Source organism: Megalopta genalis, chromosome 17, assembly GCF_051020955.1.
Source record: "Megalopta genalis isolate 19385.01 chromosome 17, iyMegGena1_principal, whole genome shotgun sequence".
Lineage (NCBI taxonomy): Eukaryota > Metazoa > Arthropoda > Insecta > Hymenoptera > Halictidae > Megalopta > Megalopta genalis.
Genome location: NC_135029.1, coordinates 2953579 through 2971043, shown reverse-complemented (window position 1 = coordinate 2971043; position 17465 = coordinate 2953579). Strand labels below are relative to the sequence as shown.

The 17465-nt window shown below is 29.1% G+C and overlaps 2 protein-coding genes across 6 annotated transcripts; one reads left to right on the top strand and one right to left on the bottom strand.

The window, feature by feature from the left end:
- The first annotated feature begins 332 nt into the window (after positions 1–332).
- Spred (Sprouty-related protein with EVH-1 domain) lies at positions 333–8218 on the top strand. 2 transcript variants are annotated; one of them, XM_076527187.1, is made up of 6 exons: positions 333–804; positions 1605–1932; positions 2013–2181; positions 2410–2471; positions 2926–3476; positions 4077–8218. In XM_076527187.1, the coding sequence occupies exons 1-6, from the start codon at positions 785–787 to the stop codon at positions 4231–4233; spliced, it is 1287 nt and encodes a 428-aa protein (XP_076383302.1). In that variant the 5' UTR covers positions 333–784; the 3' UTR covers positions 4234–8218. The 2 variants fall into 2 exon arrangements, with proteins under 2 accessions (XP_076383302.1, XP_076383303.1); XM_076527188.1 differs by having other exon boundaries at positions 337–804; positions 2446–2471.
- LOC117222771 (uncharacterized) lies at positions 8219–17441 on the bottom strand. 4 transcript variants are annotated; one of them, XM_033474679.2, is made up of 16 exons: positions 17057–17436; positions 16049–16922; positions 15886–15974; positions 15604–15804; positions 15433–15468; positions 14931–15170; positions 14683–14855; positions 14138–14599; positions 13737–14059; positions 13542–13645; positions 12496–13473; positions 12124–12387; positions 11833–12037; positions 8980–9031; positions 8555–8802; positions 8219–8473 (listed from the first exon to the last, which is right to left on the bottom strand). In XM_033474679.2, the coding sequence occupies exons 1-16, from the start codon at positions 17171–17173 to the stop codon at positions 8370–8372; spliced, it is 4470 nt and encodes a 1489-aa protein (XP_033330570.2). In that variant the 5' UTR covers positions 17174–17436; the 3' UTR covers positions 8219–8369. The 4 variants fall into 4 exon arrangements, with proteins under 4 accessions (XP_033330570.2, XP_076383297.1, XP_076383298.1 ...); XM_076527182.1 differs by having other exon boundaries at positions 12124–13473; XM_076527183.1 differs by lacking the exon at positions 15433–15468 and having other exon boundaries at positions 12124–13473; positions 17057–17435.
- Positions 17442–17465: the final 24 nt, after the last annotated feature.

Sequence of the window (17465 nt, the reverse complement as noted above, 5' to 3'; positions counted from 1 at the left end):
TGAAAAAATGAAAATAAACTTTCACAATAAACGTAATCATTCGAGATAAATGGTTTATGAGTTTATATATATTTTTATAACATACTTGGCTACTTATAAGCATAATCGATTTTCCGATAAAGTCATGTAATTAATTTCTAGAAAAAAATTACATAAAAATTATTTAATTAGAAAATCAAACTATATGTCATTGTTTTAGATATAATTAGGTAATTTCGCAGAAGTGACTGTTATATGCATTGTCCGCCATAGAGACGTTAGCACGCTTAATTATTAACAAGACTGTATGGGTAGTATCGATGAATGAATCCTGTTGCGCAGACCGGTAGCTTTCATTGTAAAAGAGTCGATAGCTACCGTATAGTCAGTCAAGCTCGTGGGGTGAACGTTGGTGCGCGAGTTTCGCTCGCTATATTTTCTGTGATTTAGCCAGGAAATCGTAAACCAAGAAGTCTTAGAATACGGTTCTACTTGTATACGATGATTAGTATCTCAATTTCGGAAGATTCTTCGAAGAATATGCAGGAGAAGAAATGTTTTCAAAACGAAAGCGACGGTCGGTAAAACTGAAGGGAGCAGGCGTGGACTGTGGATTCGAGTCGGGCGTGGGGATGAACTCTACGGGGAATGCGAGAGGGAGGAGGACTGGGGCGCTTCCTGTGGTTGGCACTAGCCTAAAAAAGCTCCATAAACAGAATCGCGGCCGAATGTCTTTTCAATGCAACGAAAATGGTGAAGTGTGGGAAAAGGTGGGCATTGAATAAAGGCTTCGACAGCTCGAACCATGACAGAGGCGTCGGAGGAGTAAGTAATACTGTAATGATGCCTGTGGTACATCTGACGATTGTTCCGCTCGAAACCTGAAATGTCCGTGCCTATGGCTTAACTTCTCTGCTCTCCTCGATATCACGTTCGTAACGCGGTACCTGACAGTTCTGTCCGACCTTGTCTTGCCTTTTTTCCTGTCAACATTTTCGATATCTACTAGTAGTTTACATGTTTTGTGCATGTCTCAAATTTTCCTCAACCCTCAAAATATAACTAAACTCACTCTACTTCTGAGATGTGTCATGCTCGTTGGGCGTCTGTAAAAATTTACACATGTAAACGTGTGATTTTGGTCGGAGTGTTGTGTGTTTCTATGCCTGTGTAGGGGTGACCGTTCATTCATTAAATCGATGTCAGCGCGTAACATCTGCTATTTCGTTATGTATAGCAGCAATTCTTCGATTTCACATACATACATATCGGTCTTGCGCGTTTTTCAACTATATACATGATAATTTTGATATTAAAGCAATTTTTATAATTTTTATAAATTTTGTAAAATTTTATAAATTTTTGCCAAATGTAAAATTTGTTATCAAATTGCATTTCTTCAAACATTTTATTGCTATATATATGTTTTATGTAACTGTGTATTACTTATCTCACATTAAGATATATTATTTATCATCTGTATGATAAAAAAGTAGTATATTAGTTTTTGCATTGAGTAACAATGTGCATTATTACCTCTGTTCTTCTTTAGTTTAATAGTTACTACAATATTAAGTTCACATTCATTAACTTGTTATAATAACTTTTTGACGTTTTACTTTTAGTGGTAACTATCTGGTGAGGGTTCGTGCCCAGGTAATGACAAGGGATGATAGTTCCGGTGGTTGGGTTCCTTTAAGCGGCGGTGGTTTAGCAAATGTTTCGGTTAGAAGAAGAGCTACTTCTTCAGGTGGGCATCAGTCTAATAATACCAACGGATCTGGTGTTTCTACTTCGACTGTCATACCCTCTACTACCAACTCTACGCAATCTGTATCAACTGCAGCTGTCACTACAACCCAAAATCATGGATCTTCAAGCAGTTCCCCAATTGGTGCGACAAAGAAGAGGCACGAGTATCTTATTTATGGGAAACGGATCACTGATCAATCAGTAATAGACACAATTTCTAATAATATTTAAATATACTTTACGTTATTCAGTTACTTTGACATTACGTTATCTTTTTGTAGGTTGTTCTTAGCTGTACAATTAAAAAAGATTTTGAATATAATAAGGTAATGCCAACTTTTCATCACTGGATGACAGGGGAAAAAAGGTTTGGTTTAACATTTCAAACAGCTGCTGATGCAAGAGCTTTTGATAAAGGTGTTCGTACAGCTGTTGAAGAATTATTAGAAGGTAGTTTACTATTTTGGTAACATCTTTTAGTTGATTAGATTAAATCATATTAATATACATATTTTTACTTAAATTTATATCATATTATTTCATACCTATTATTTCACTGCTACTTTCTATGGAATGTGCAAATGGTAAGAATTAGATTATTTTTAGTATTTGATGAATCAATAAATTATGAAATTATTTTTTAACGTGATTATTTAACAAATTTCGTTTTTAATTTAGGATTGGCCAATTCAACGTTGTGCGGTAATTCATTAGATGCTGGCGATGAGGATGTTTTTATGGTATGTATTACAAATAATCTTTAGAACAATTATTATAGATATAGGGTATATACATGTGTACATATATAGAGAGAGGGTGACTCAGGATGTAGGGAGTACGGTAAAGGCAAATCCAGTACACTAAAATAAGAAAATAAGTTCGTATAAATATATATCCAATATGACCTTGCTTTCTAGTTACAGCTTATTCTATGTTGCATCAATCTCTCGTATAGATACAATGGAATTAAATTGAGTCATATAAGTATTTTATTATTAATGTAGCATTTAAGATCGTCACTTCAGAAGAATTTCTCTAAAGATATGTAAGCAAATATTACAATACAAAATAAGCTGTAATTTGAAAGCAAGATCATATTGGGTCTATTATTATTATAAAATTATCTTTTTATTTTAGTGTGCTGAATTGGCTCCCACTATATTATATATATAAACAAAATTTAATTTATTTTAGACTTTGAACTTGCCTGTGGAACCGCCGGAGCCACGTCCATTGTCTGAAACATCTCATAGTATAGTTCGGGTGACTAATTGTCATTCCCAGTGTTCAGATTTTCCTGATTCACAGAAACCTATCCATTATATTGGTGCATCATCTATAAAAGTACCACCATCGCAACATCCTTTGGCATCGACTGCTGATGCTGGATCCGATAACTATCCTTATGTGCAGCTCACAACACTTAATCACGAGTATTTATATCCTATTATCGATGATCATAAAGGTGATCGGTTAGATAGATCTAATACTGGCAGTTCTTTGAAGAAGCCAGATATTATAGTATCTGAACCCGCGAAAAACACTATGAAACGTAATATTCGATTACGATGTAAACATTGCCAAGAGCTATATACAGAACAGCATAACCCGAAAGGATCGTGTGAATTTGCACCTGATCCAATTAAACGTGGGATCGCAAAAATTTCGTGTCTGTCGTGTGCTCAGGGCATGTTATACCACTGTATGAGCGACGCTGAAGGTGATTTCTCGCAGAATCCTTGCAGGTGAGAGTTAAATATATGTATACAGGGTGTTTCTAAAATATTTATTGGGTAATTCCTCATAAAAAAAACATGAAAAAAATATACTATAATCTTTTTTTGTTTGCGACTTAATTTTCGAGAAAATCAAGTTTGAAAATTCACTTTGTACATACGATCTTGCGGCTATAGACGATATAAGTCGCTCAACGAACCGTCAACATTATTATTATTAGTCACAAGAGCGCATATACAAAGCAAATTTTCAAACTCGATTTTCTCGAAAGCCAAGTTCCAAACAAAAGAAAGTTATTCTATACCGTTTTTCATGCTTTTTTATAAGGAATCACCTGGTGCCTGCTTGTACATACCTTTCAAGGATACTCTGTATATTTGTACATTTATTAATCTTCTATAAATTAATAACTTTATGTTTTTATTACTTAACTTGTATTTATTGGAACTATTTTCTAAGATTTTGTATTAAACAATGTAAACTGTAAGTTTTTTAAAATGCATGATGTAATAATTACTGAATAGTTATATTACTACTATTTGGTTTTGGAAATATTACTAATACTTAATAATTAGCAGTACATTGTAAATGAATATTGAATTGTGCAGTTGCAGCACCGAAGAAGGATGTGGACGCAGATGGTTTGGTTTGGCATTATTGTCACTGATCGTTCCTTGCTTGTGGATTTATCCTCCACTCAGAGCTGTTCATTGGTGTGGCTCGTCTTGTGGAATGTGCGGGGGGCGTCATCATCCGATGGAATAACTGAAGGAACCCTTTGATATCTCTCCTGTCTACTCAGTCGAATCAGCCAACTTCTCTTCATCACGTGGTGCAGTAGCCAATGTGTACGAATGTCACGATTTGAGTATGGGTCGTTGTCAGAGGTATCAAAGGGGTAGACAACTTCCAGTACATGCACTTATCCATCAACGTCGTGTCTGAACTAATTTGTTTCGAAAAAAGAAGGAAAATGAAAAAAAGATACGAGCACAAATTATTGCATTTAGCCGTAATATCATGTATATTCCATACATTTTGTATATTTTATTAGCAAAATGCATTATTTAATCACATCTGTACATTAAACCGTTTGAGAATGGACGTTGTTTAACATATACTCTGAATGATTGGTCCACAAGATTAGTATTTGGACTGACCAACTATTTGTGATACACGGTGCACATTGTGGGAATTCAGTCAAGACGTGAGATATACAAAATTTTTTATTCCCAGTTTGAAAGCTAGTTTTTGCCTTGTGTGAACTCTTTTACAATGAAACTGGTAAAGGAATCGCTTGCTACATGATCACAGACTTCTTTGTTTTATGGTAATTAAATTCAAGATATTATTTATTTATTCTTGTACATTTGTTTCAGAAACATAAAGTGATTATATATTTATCACTATAATATATGTTATTCTAATTCTTTTTTGTTTTTTAAATAGATGTTTTTATGATTTCATATTTAAATCCAGTGCCGACAATATTTGTAATATATGTTTTTCATATAATCCTTTTAAAAGGAATTACATGAATTATGATGTAGAAATAAAATGTATATTTAATTTTTAAGCTTTATGCTTTTGACAAGGAAGAGTAATGGTTTTTAATCTATTTTATTAATTAGCACAAACTGGTTGTCAAAAGTTAGTTGCACTTTCACAAATAAGTATCAAAATTAATGTTAAAAGTTATATCGTGTTATTAAAAGAGATTATAGACAGTCATTCAGGAATGACAGTGAATGTCTATAGCGAATAATTTTTTAATTATCAAACGCAACATTGTTTTTAAAGCCCCTTGTATTGTGCTCTTTGTATTTTAAAATATTATTAATATTTATATAGTCATTTATCCGTTAAATGGAATTTCTTATGCTACTATGTTGGCGTAATGTTAAATGCTAAATAATATCAGTATTTACAAGCATGGTACTTTCAGTACTATTAACCTTACTATTGCATCATGCACAATGAAGATAAGTTAAAAAATCGTCATATACATGTAAACTTAGTTTGAAGCTTACTACTCATTGAAACATATTTTAATAATGTGTAAACAATATGTGTAAAATGTTTACAATAATATTGTAAACTTGTACCTATATTGGATTTTTTGCTTTTCATGAAATGCAGAGGATGATTTGCAAATTTAAATCATTATTTTATAATGTATTATAGTCCTGTATCATATGTATCAACATTGTTAACGTTTCTAATTTACATCTACTTGTAGTCTTAATTATTTTTCTAATTTTAATAGTAATTACTAGGTAGTTCATTTCATTCTATGTATTCTATAATTATTGAATGGTAACGCACACCATTTGAATGTTTAGGAAATTAAGATGCTTGTGAAAGAAGGAAGCAGTTGGTTTTTAGCAATAATTCTGCTTATTATTGATCTTATCGTACATTCTTTATTATCAGCTTTAAAAACCATATTACATGGTTTTAGAGTTTTACGCTCTTGAAGGATCTGATTTTTATATCCACATTTTAATTGAAACAATGTTAAATCTGAACTTTAAAAATGCTATGAGTAAATGTACCATTATGAGCATAGTTATTTTTTTGCTCAGTGTACCATACAGTGACCATAAATATTAATACAGGTAATCTTATTACAGTTTTCAATCAAAGCTTTTTAAAATGGCATGATGAATGATTCAATAATCATGTTATAACTGTTGTAGAAAGTTTTTACATTATTTTTAAGATGCATTTTATAATGACAAGAACATCAAGTCATGTAGCTATGGAATATTGGAGTAATTAATTATTGCATGCTTAATTCATTAAATCACCAATCTTTTGCAGCAATTTAGTTATTAAATAAAAAAAGAGATTTTGAGGTGGAAGGCAAAAAATCAATAATATTGTTCTGTAAATTTTGTTATGTTTAATGTTTCTAGTCCAATAATAATAATGTATATTTAGTCCATTTTTAATCGAAACAATTTCCTTTTTTGTATCAAAATTTTTTACTTGAAATTTACAAAAGATACGTATAGATTTTATAAATCTGTACAAAACATGTAATTTCTTCGAAAAACTCTAAAATATTTCGCATTTATTGTATTATACATGTACCTAATTTTAATTATTCTATTCTTATTTTCTAAAAATTCTTGATTCTTAAACTCTCATTTCCTAAAGTTCTGTGACATAATTAAATGCTTAAAACTAGCACAAACGGTTTTAATATATGTATTTATAAGTTAATTTCAAGAACTCATTTATTAAGGTCTGTAATATTTATGTCCCTGAGCTCAGTTTCATTAACTTGTATGTTCAAGTAATTGTTCTAAAATAATATTACTAAAATTTTGTCTTTAAGAATTTAATGATAGACACAATCACATTTGTTGAAATGCAGTGGCTTCGTTACATAAATATTAATATATCTAATGTCATTTTCTCGTTTTACAGTATATTATTATGCTACTCTTTGCATTAAGGTAGTATTATAAAAGTAATGATATTTTTTACAGTTATATTTATCTTCCACTAGGATACATACTCTTAGCTGTAATAAACCAAGTAGAATTCATTGCAAGTATTATTATGAATGACTTTAATTATATTTCAAGAAATACGATATGTTTTCTTCAATTAAAATGTACGCGCTATGCATTCTTAACAAATATATTTGCAATTTTACTTAGTGAGCTTAGGGGGACATGATATAAAGATAATATTATAATTTGGCTTCCTGTGTATGTATGTAACATGTAATTTATTAATATAAATATATTGTGAATCTGATGCCAATGAGGCAGTATTTTTGCAAAAGAATTCTATAAAAATTTATGTAACTATAAATATATACAGAATTTTAAAAAGCTTTATTTAAAAATTTGTCAACTATGTAAATATTAACTTGTTTACTGCCATAGCAATTAGTAGTTTAATTTCGATAGTAAACAAATTATGTATGTTTATCGATTCAAAGTATTCCACTGAGTCTTTTACTGTAGGCAGTTTCTTTTTGTATGATATTTAATTAAATATTATAATTGTTTAGTTACAAATAAGTACAAAAATTATTTTTTCAATAAGTCCGTTGTGATGACTCATACCAAATGAGAAATAAACATGTAATCATCTTCACAAGTGTAGTTTTGTACGACATAGCGTGGCTGTATGAATGTACTTCTATTTAAATTCTTTTAATTACAAAGTGTGAGTGCATAGTGTGATTGCTCTGAAATATTATAATGTGTCTATAATTATAGTGATCAATAATGAACAGAAAATAAATATACATATAGTTTATACGATAACAATTATGACAATGTTGGTGATAATAATTATCGACACAGAAAATAATTACCGACAGAAATAAAGTGCAAGTTTACATACGCGTATACGAACTGATGAATGCGAGAACGTATGCACATTTAAAAAGTATGTATACTCAAAAGCTAATTGTGAAAATTTATCATACTGATAAAACACGTAAAGCTGTTTGTCAGAAGTGAAAAATATTTTATCACATCATTGGCAGTGCTAAAACAAACAATTTACAATAGAAACTTATAGTGTATTTTCACTGATAATGTAAATACTGCAAGAGTAATGAGTATGATTTTAATTCAGAGATTCATTATATCATAAATGTTTAAATCTTGTATCATTGTAATTACAGGTATGTATAATATATATTGTACTATGATGAAATGTCATATAAACTAAGTTTGTTGCTCTAAAGGTTTATGAAATATATTAAAGTACTTTCTGAAAATTTTGTAGTATATTCTTCTTTATTAGTTACTAAAAATATTCAGGTATATAATTTTTAATTTATCCTGTTTACAGCAACACATATGTATAAAGTTATAACTAACTATATAAATAAAATATATACACTTTATTTAAAATAGAGGAAGTATATGTTAATGTGGAGTTGGCGTATGACCATCTACATAAAAATTTCTTGTTGCTTGTGGCAACTCTACTTCTATGCCATCTAAATTTTTCGTTAATATAATTTGACAACCTAAAAATAAGAAAATATATTTTATTATTTTAAGCTAATCCTTGACCAGTAATTAAAAATATAGAATATGCTTTCAATTACCCAATCGTGAGTTTTCTTTTAAAAACGGTGCTAAATCTAACAGATCTTCTTCTTTTTCTTCAGCTGTTGGTAATTTATCTAAATAATCATGATGTACATATAAATGACAAGTGGTACAAGCAAGAGATGCTTCACAAGCTCCTTCCATCTCAATTCCATATCTATGAGCTAAATATAATACATTATCTCCTACTTTTCCTTTTACAGGTATTTTTGTTCCTGCCTTGTCAATAAATGTTACATTTACACTAAAAAAAATAGAGATAAAAATAAATTACATTTAAACAGAACATTGTTATATTGCATTCTATATATTTTTATATTTTATGTTATTTATTATATATATATGTAATATAGTATATTATATGTAGTATATATATATTATATATATAGTAATTTATAAAATATATTAAAATTTTACCTACATATCAGCTTCTGATTTCGGATCTTGCATTTCATATTCACCGTGAAATGAATCTAAAAACATATATGAATATATATAAGTATTTATAAATATCCCAATTATATTACGCGTTTGAATTATTTGTTTACAACATGTTTAGCGACATCTATGCTGACATTTCATAAAAGAAAACGTATTTACATTTCGATGTATGAAATTCAATAGTTGGTGTAGTTATTAAATGATTCACTGGTAAAAGCGACTTTTGTATTACGTGTTTCCATGGTATAGGTCGCAGAATAAATGTCATTTTTATTGTTGTTTTGATTTCAATCCCTGTTCCAATTTTATGAGGATACCACGTTCATTACACAAATAAAAATATTCTTTATTCCACTAAACATGAAAGATAAAGATTGAAAACTTGTTGAGTCATGTCGATATTGTAATACATATGTTTGCGACTTGCGACCAGTTCCCTAAACAAAATACAGAGACGAAACTCCTATCGGAATTTTTGATGTTCATGTTGTGTTTCCAAAATTTGGGATATGTATGAACCAACTTATAAATTGGTACTATCTTAATATTAGATACATAATATAAAATATAACAAACCAAAGAAATCATTAGTCATAATAAGATAATACCTATTACTTTAGATAAATTTTGACCTATATATATATTTCATGCCGCGTGTATTTAAATAATGATAATTGTTTTATTAACTTTAGCTAAAAATTCTATATACAATTCTAATCTTTTTTCATTAAATTACTAATTCTTATTTGTGGTTTATCATTAGGTAAAAATATCTTTCTTTTTATAAAAAGTATAAAGATCTTTATACAACAATAAACTAAATGCATTGAAAAACTGATGTTAATATAATTACTTTATTGAATCACTTCTATATTTCATATTTATTTCGTTTCGATGCGTTGATAAATTTTTCTTTATATTGAATTAAAACATATGTTATTCTAAAAAGGTATAAGAATATATTATAAAACATCAATTATCGCTTTTAATACAAAATACGAAAAAATTGAGGTCTATCAATTAATCATGATCTTTTTTTATTGTTGGTTAAATATTGGTTCCGCAAAGTAAACGATGTGGTATGGAATGATTTTTTATATAAAACTATCTATACATTGATGTAAAAGTATTAAGCTTTCTTCTATTTTGAATTAACTGATGTATCATATCTTTGTTAACATTATATTTTATAAATTGTAAAATGATATGTTCATAATCGTAAAAATTTGATTTTTTTGTAATTTTTTGTTTATAAACTAATTCATAACTGCATTTAATTTCAGCAGACAATGTAACATTCTGACCGTTGTTAAACAAATTTTCATCTTTTTTCATACTGTGTATGATATTCAACTGAATAGATATTTTATAGAAATTATTAATTTGTTAAATTGATATAAACTTTGAAATGATTCGGATTAAGTAATTAATAGACACTGACATAAAATCTTTATTACAAAAAATAAATTAATTCATTCTACATACAAAAATACATAACTAATATTAATAATACTCTCTACTCGGTGATGATTTAATAATTATACTGCTATTGATATTCCTTATTATCAAAGCATGACAATGATGACACTGGTAAAATTAATAATATAATGTACAATACATAAAATGCAAATGTGATAAATCTTAATTAAGACATAAATTTTCCAAATATATGCTTTAAATTATAAAATGTTGTTTTAAAACGTTCTGCGAATAAAAAATGTTTTTTAAGACTTAATTTTAAAATTGATATAAAACATTTCTTGAAATGAATTAATCGTAGCAGTCTGTATTTTAATAATTATTTGTGAGTATATTACACGCATAGTTAAACTTATAAAATAAGTATGAGATTAGAGAAAATTATGGCTTCTTATTTCATTTACAAAATGTTTATGTACTAATTTGTACAAAACATTTTATTTGTATGCGCTCAAAAGCTTATAAGCTTACAATCTTATAATTTTATAAAATTAACAAAAAATTTTGTGCAATCGATTTTTAAATTTTTGATTATCAAATCGATATAATCTTTTCCAATTGTAAATTTTTATATATATTAATTTTACAACTCGATGTTACACATCAAGCATAAATGACCAATTTTTACGCGTAAGTTTTCTATAATAAAGTCACATTTTATACAACCTTAATGTAAGTTTTTCTATATTCTCCGTAAGACGTAAATTGAGAATAATTTTTTAATATTCGAAAGCATAGTTTGATATTTAAAATCAAAAAATAATTGTATTTATTGTACTACAACAATTTAATTCTCCTTAAAGTCTATGAAGACTCTATTTCGTCAGGAAAAGACCTATTACAGATCCAGTCTTGCATTACAATATTATGTCATAATGTTCGGTGAAAACATGTGACTAAGAGTTTCTATCTCACTTATACCGGAGTACCTTTTTATGCATTCGATATAGACAATTTATAAAATTATGCAATACTTAATAATCGTAAAAATGGTCTCTTTACAATTTCATTTGTTCTCTAACTAACGTATAGATCTCAATTCTTATCTAGTTACTCTATGTATTAACCGGGAAATTGTACTTTCGCATTTGTTTTTAAAATTACATTGACGTTTGCTGTTGCGATAATGAAATACAACAAACGAACATTAATAATTCTATGAATATACATATATCAATTTTAACTTATTGGTCCCTAAAATAAAAATCTTCTAATAGTGTTGTACTAATAGTGTTGTTCATCTAATAAAGTGCTTTAAATTAAAAATATCTAGCCTCTTCTAACTACGATTTGCATTTAAACTACCAAAGCTATATTGCATACTAGAAATATTAATACATAATTTAACATTTACTTTTGTACTTCAGTGTAAGTCGCATTTGTTCTATCCTTTCTGTATACTGACACTCAAGTTCTTTAAGCTTTGTTGCTACTTGTTCTTCTTGAGTACTAACGATTGCTTCAAGCTTTTGTTGTACTTGATTCATGGCTCTTTTGTATCCTTCTTCTATACGTTTGTATTCACTTGACAAAAACTTGTCTTTATTTTCTGCATACTCCTGAAATAATTTATATATTAAATTGAAAACGATAAAATTACTAATAAGTATACAATATTCTTATTTATTTTGATATGAAAAATTACCTTATAATTTTTCGCCGTCTTTTTTGCTGATTCATACTTATGTTTTAATGTATCAATATAACTTTTCATTTCTTTCTCCTTTTCTTTTAGTTCGGTTATTTCTGCCTTGAGACTTCCTTCGCTTTTTTTTAGATGTTGCAACTGTTCGTTAATCTCAGCTTCTTTATCCTTTATCTCGCTAATCTCTGCAGCCCATTTAGTCATTACCTGAGCCATCAAATTTCTCTCTTCTTCCACATCATTCTCTTTTTGTTTTAACTCTTCCTGTAATTGTTCGATTTTCAACTTTCGTGCTAGCAATTCTTTGTTGTAAGTTTCAGTCATTTGACTAACAAATTGTTCCTTTGCTTTGAAAGATGAATGAATTTTTACCTTTTCCGTAAGTATCGCTTCTTTTAAAGTTTCCACTTCTTGCGCCTTTTCATTATACCTGGTTTGTAGTTCTAATAAAACGATTTTATATCGCTCATCTAATTCCTTTCTCTTCTCACGATGCTGTTCTTCTATACCCCTAAGTTCATCCACTACTTTCTGTTCCATTTCTTCACGTACTTCTTTTATCATAATTTCTTTTATCTTTTGAAAATCTGTACCGTCACTCGAGCTACGTGGCGATAGATTCAACTCAGCTGATACTTGTTTTTGGTTTTTAACATATTGTTCAAATTGTTTAGCTTGATTTTTTAATTTTAGAACAAGTTGATCCCTTTCTTCTTTCAGTTTCTCAAATTCCTTTAGTCTCTCCAACTCCTCATCTTTACCTTGCAAATCTTTTTCCAATTGCTTGATTTTTTGCTCCATTACCACATCACTCTTTCTGCCAGCTTTTAACAAATTGATTTTACTACTTAACTGTGTTACCAGATCTTTGTAATGAGAAAGTTCTTTTTCCAATTCACATTTGGAAGTTAAAGATACCTCGCTAGTTTTTTTGAATCGATTTTGGAAAGTCCTAATTAATTTTTTGGTTTCTAATAATTCTGTCTCTAACTGTGAAATTTTTTCCTTATAAATATTCCTTTCATTGAATAGATCCTCGCATTTATGTTTCAAAGCTTCGTTGTCCATTTGATATCGAGACACTTTTAACGTTACATCATCAGAATCTTCAATTTTTGAATTTCTTTTGATGTTTAACAATTCAGAATCTAGTTTTGAAATTCTAGCAATTAGATCATTTCTTTCGCTAATTGCATTCTCATATTTCTTTTTCCAAGATTCCTGAGAAATTTCTATTTGTGCTATTTTCAACGTAGCATCGTCCAATTCGGATTGATATTCCGATATTTTTTTGTGATCGTCAACTGCAGCGTGCAATTTTTCTTCTAAGCGCTTGCAATCTTCTTCTAACTATAAAAACAAAAAATTTGATATATAGCATAATTACATATACAATATAAGTTTATACTAAAATGTACCTGATTAATTTTTTCTAAATGTTCGGAACAATGATCTGGCAAGAGTAGACTTATTTCCTGATTAGGATGAGCATTGCGTAATTCGTTTAATGCTTCTTCTTTAGCTATAAAGATAAAATTATTAGTTAATTTTATTGTAATATCGTGTGTTGCTTTTTTAATACATAACTCTTCATTTTTTAAGAACAATATTACCTCTTTCAATTTCTTGATGAATTTTTTTTGTATATTCTTCTTTTTTCTTTCTTTCACAGCTTAAATCTTTTTCTAATTCAATTACCTTACATTTATATGTGTCGCATTCTTGTGTCAATTTTTCCGCTATTTTTATTTGTATCTGCAAATCGTGTTCATATTTTTCAATGTCTTGTTCACGTTCTTCTAGGGTAGCATATTTTTTTTTTAACATTTCAATTTCAGACTTGTGTTCACTTATTAATTGTTCCTTTGTACTACAGACATCTATATACAATTCTTTAACACGATCCAACTCCTTCTGCGTCTGTTCTAATTGCACGCTACAAATAAATATGATATATGATAAAATAAAAATGATTCTACTAAACGAAGTATTATTACAAATATTTCATACTTACGATAATTGCACTACTTCGATTTGTGCTTCTTGTCTAACTCTTTCTACAGCCTTAGCATGTATTTCTAAATATTCTTTATTGTACTCATCAATGGCGTCTTTCTCTTGTTTATTTATATTTTCTTGGTGCAATTGTTTAAGTGTTTCCTGGTTAACTGCCAAAGTTTCCTCTAATTTCTGTTCTAATTCAATTTTTTCTTCTCGCAAAGAATCATATTGGTTTTTTACATCACTCAAATGATTAGACAATTTTTGTATTTGGGAATTTGCTTTCATAGCTTGATCTGTAAGTACAGATTTCAGTTCTTGCTCCAATTCGCTAACACGCTTAGCGTATTGAGCAACTTCTTGTCGACATGTATCAGCTATCGTTAAAGCATCATTAAGTTCTTTTGCTTTTTGTGACAACGTATTTTCTAATCGAGTTATTTCCTTCCTTTTAACTGCATGACCAGCCAAACACCTATATAATAATATTACAGTATTAGGTGTGAAATTAAACCACAATTTAGAGCAAAAGTAACTTTCTAAATATAGATTCATTACCTTTGCAATTCTCCCCTTAATTTATTTGCGATATCCTCACACGGTTTCACTTTTGATTTATTATGAAATTCACCTAATTTCAATTGTTTAATTGAATCAGATTCGTCCTCTAATGTTGTTGCCAACAATGAATCATATTGTGCTACATCACTGTTTGCCACTTCTAATTTATGCTGTAAATACATTGTTAATTATGTAGAATTTAGTTGCTTCATCGTTAATAGTTATAGTTTTGTATGTTGAAATACCTGTAAATCTTGAATCATCTTTTGCATTTCTTCTTTTTCTTGTGTTAGATTCCTAATCTGTACTTGAAGTTGCATTACTTGTTGAGCATTATTTGTTGCCATAAGATTGCGGCATTGCTTCTGGCTTTCTTCTAATGCTTGTGCTAAACGATTCATGGTATCTCCTTTCTCAACCATAAGCGTCTCGTGTGCTCTTCGAACATCTGCTAATTTATTTTCCAATATAACATATGAAGTTTCCTGTGAATATAAAAGATAATGAGGTTAAACATTGCTCATTTATTGTGTATTTGCGACTTAAGCACAGCTATGATAACAATAATAATAATGAAGAAGCAGTATAGAAAAACAGTGATATCTTCAAAGCTGTAAATTTTGATACCTTTTTTGTATCAACATGCAATAAAATAAATAATGTACATAATTCTTAATATTTAATATTGTCAATATGTAGAAACAGTCAGAAAATAATGTTTTGGATAAAACAATATCAGAAACTTGCCCATATACAGTGAGTGTTGGGATCCACATTGAGCAGCTATGACAAATATTAATGTTATATATACTTAAAATCATAAACACAAACTTTTTCTTCTAGTACAATAATTCTAGTACAATATTATTTTGTTTAGAGTGAACATGTATGAATAAGAGTTTTAGTGTAAAACAATACCTTTGCGCTTAATTTGTCTGCAAGACCTTTTATTTGAGTTTGCATATTTTTCATTTCAACGGCATGCTTCTCTTGTGCTTGATTTAGGAATTTTTCATATGTTTTGTCATTTGTTTGTAAAGCTTGTACTCTTTCTAATATAGATATTTTTTGTTGCAATTCTATTACAGAATCTCTTGCAACATTTAATTCCTGTGTCATCTAAAACATAAAATGTAAGTTAATTATTTAATTGGATCATGATTATTAATTTTAAAATAATTTACTGCAAATAGGCCTTACATTTTGATTACTTTCTTCTAAAACGGCATTCTTTTCTTTGAACAATGTTATTTGATTTTGAAGATCAGTTATCTCTGCTTTTGCATTAACTGTAAAAATATAAATCTTCACGATATTTTCAGATGTACTTAGATTATAGCATTAAGATTTCATTAAATTTTACCTAGTGCATGTTGCGTTTGATTTCTGGAAATATTTGATCTTTCAATTTCTGCTTGTAAAACTGTAATTTTTCTAGTAAATTGATTTTTTTCTTCCTCCTTCTGTTCTCGTAATTGTTGCAAATCTTCGGTTAATCTTTTAATTTCTCTCATTCGGACTGTATATAAAACTTCCAATTGCTCTTTGCTCTCATATTCGGCTGTTTTATAAGCTATGTTATCGTCCTGTTGCCTACCATTTGAACCTGTTTTGAAACAATGATTTACATGGTCAGAGGTAACATTATCTCCACCACCAAACTCATGAATTTGTCTACATTGTACATTATTTTCATAAACATCAATATATCCATTATTTGAATAATTTTTTGTTTGAGCATCGTAATGATTAGCTGGCGTTTGATAATTATAAGGATAATTTTCATTATATGTGTAGTTTTCATCAAATTGTGGTCTTAAATCTCTGGGAAATCCAGCATTCTGTGGTTTTGCCAACTCATAGGGCGTTTCAGCAGTCATATTATTGGTATCTTCATTTCTATTACTCTTGGAATATGGCGTATCTGTCTGATCATACATATTAAAATCTCTCTGTATATCAGAAATTGAAGGACCAATTTCCAATTCTGACCTATGGTTTGTCATAGTATTTTCGTAGTTATTTGAATTTTCACGATCATATAATCCAAATTCATTTCGTAACTCAGAAACTATTTGGCCATTAGGTGATATGATTCCTTGAACACAGGAATTTATTCCTTTGTTTGAATTCTCTACTTCTTTAGTACTATCTTGATAATGACTGCTGTTGACAGAGCTAATGTCATCATCATCATCATCCAAGTCATCAAATGCATTAGTCAGAAGATCCTTAATCTAAAATAGGATACGTGTTACAATTGGAGTTATTATACCTACTTATTTTAAATTGAAATAATGAAGAATATAATTGATTGTAGATATTATATTATGTTGGAACCCTGTTGAAATAAACACAAAATAAGATACACCTCCTTGTTACGTCGTTTAATATCTTCTTGTTCTTCATCCTCCTCTAATCCTTGGGTACTTGTATTTAATTGAATACTTTCTGAGCCTTGAAACAAGCTCAGACCTGGGCCCTCCATCCCTACAGTCTGGCATGCAAGAATTTATCATGAAAACCAAACATTTAAGTCCAACATATTTTTGTTTATAACACCATAACCTAAACGCAACAAGTGGGTCACAGAAAATCAGTTTGAACTACAATCTTAACTTCCACAATAGTTTATAAAGTCTTAAGAAGCTCATTGTTTATTAATCTCGATAGGTTCACTGTAAACAATTCCGAGATTACTAAACTTTTCAAACGATTATGCACTCTACAATTTCCTTGTAAACAATCTTTGAAAAGTCAAACTGCACTACAGGAAGTCT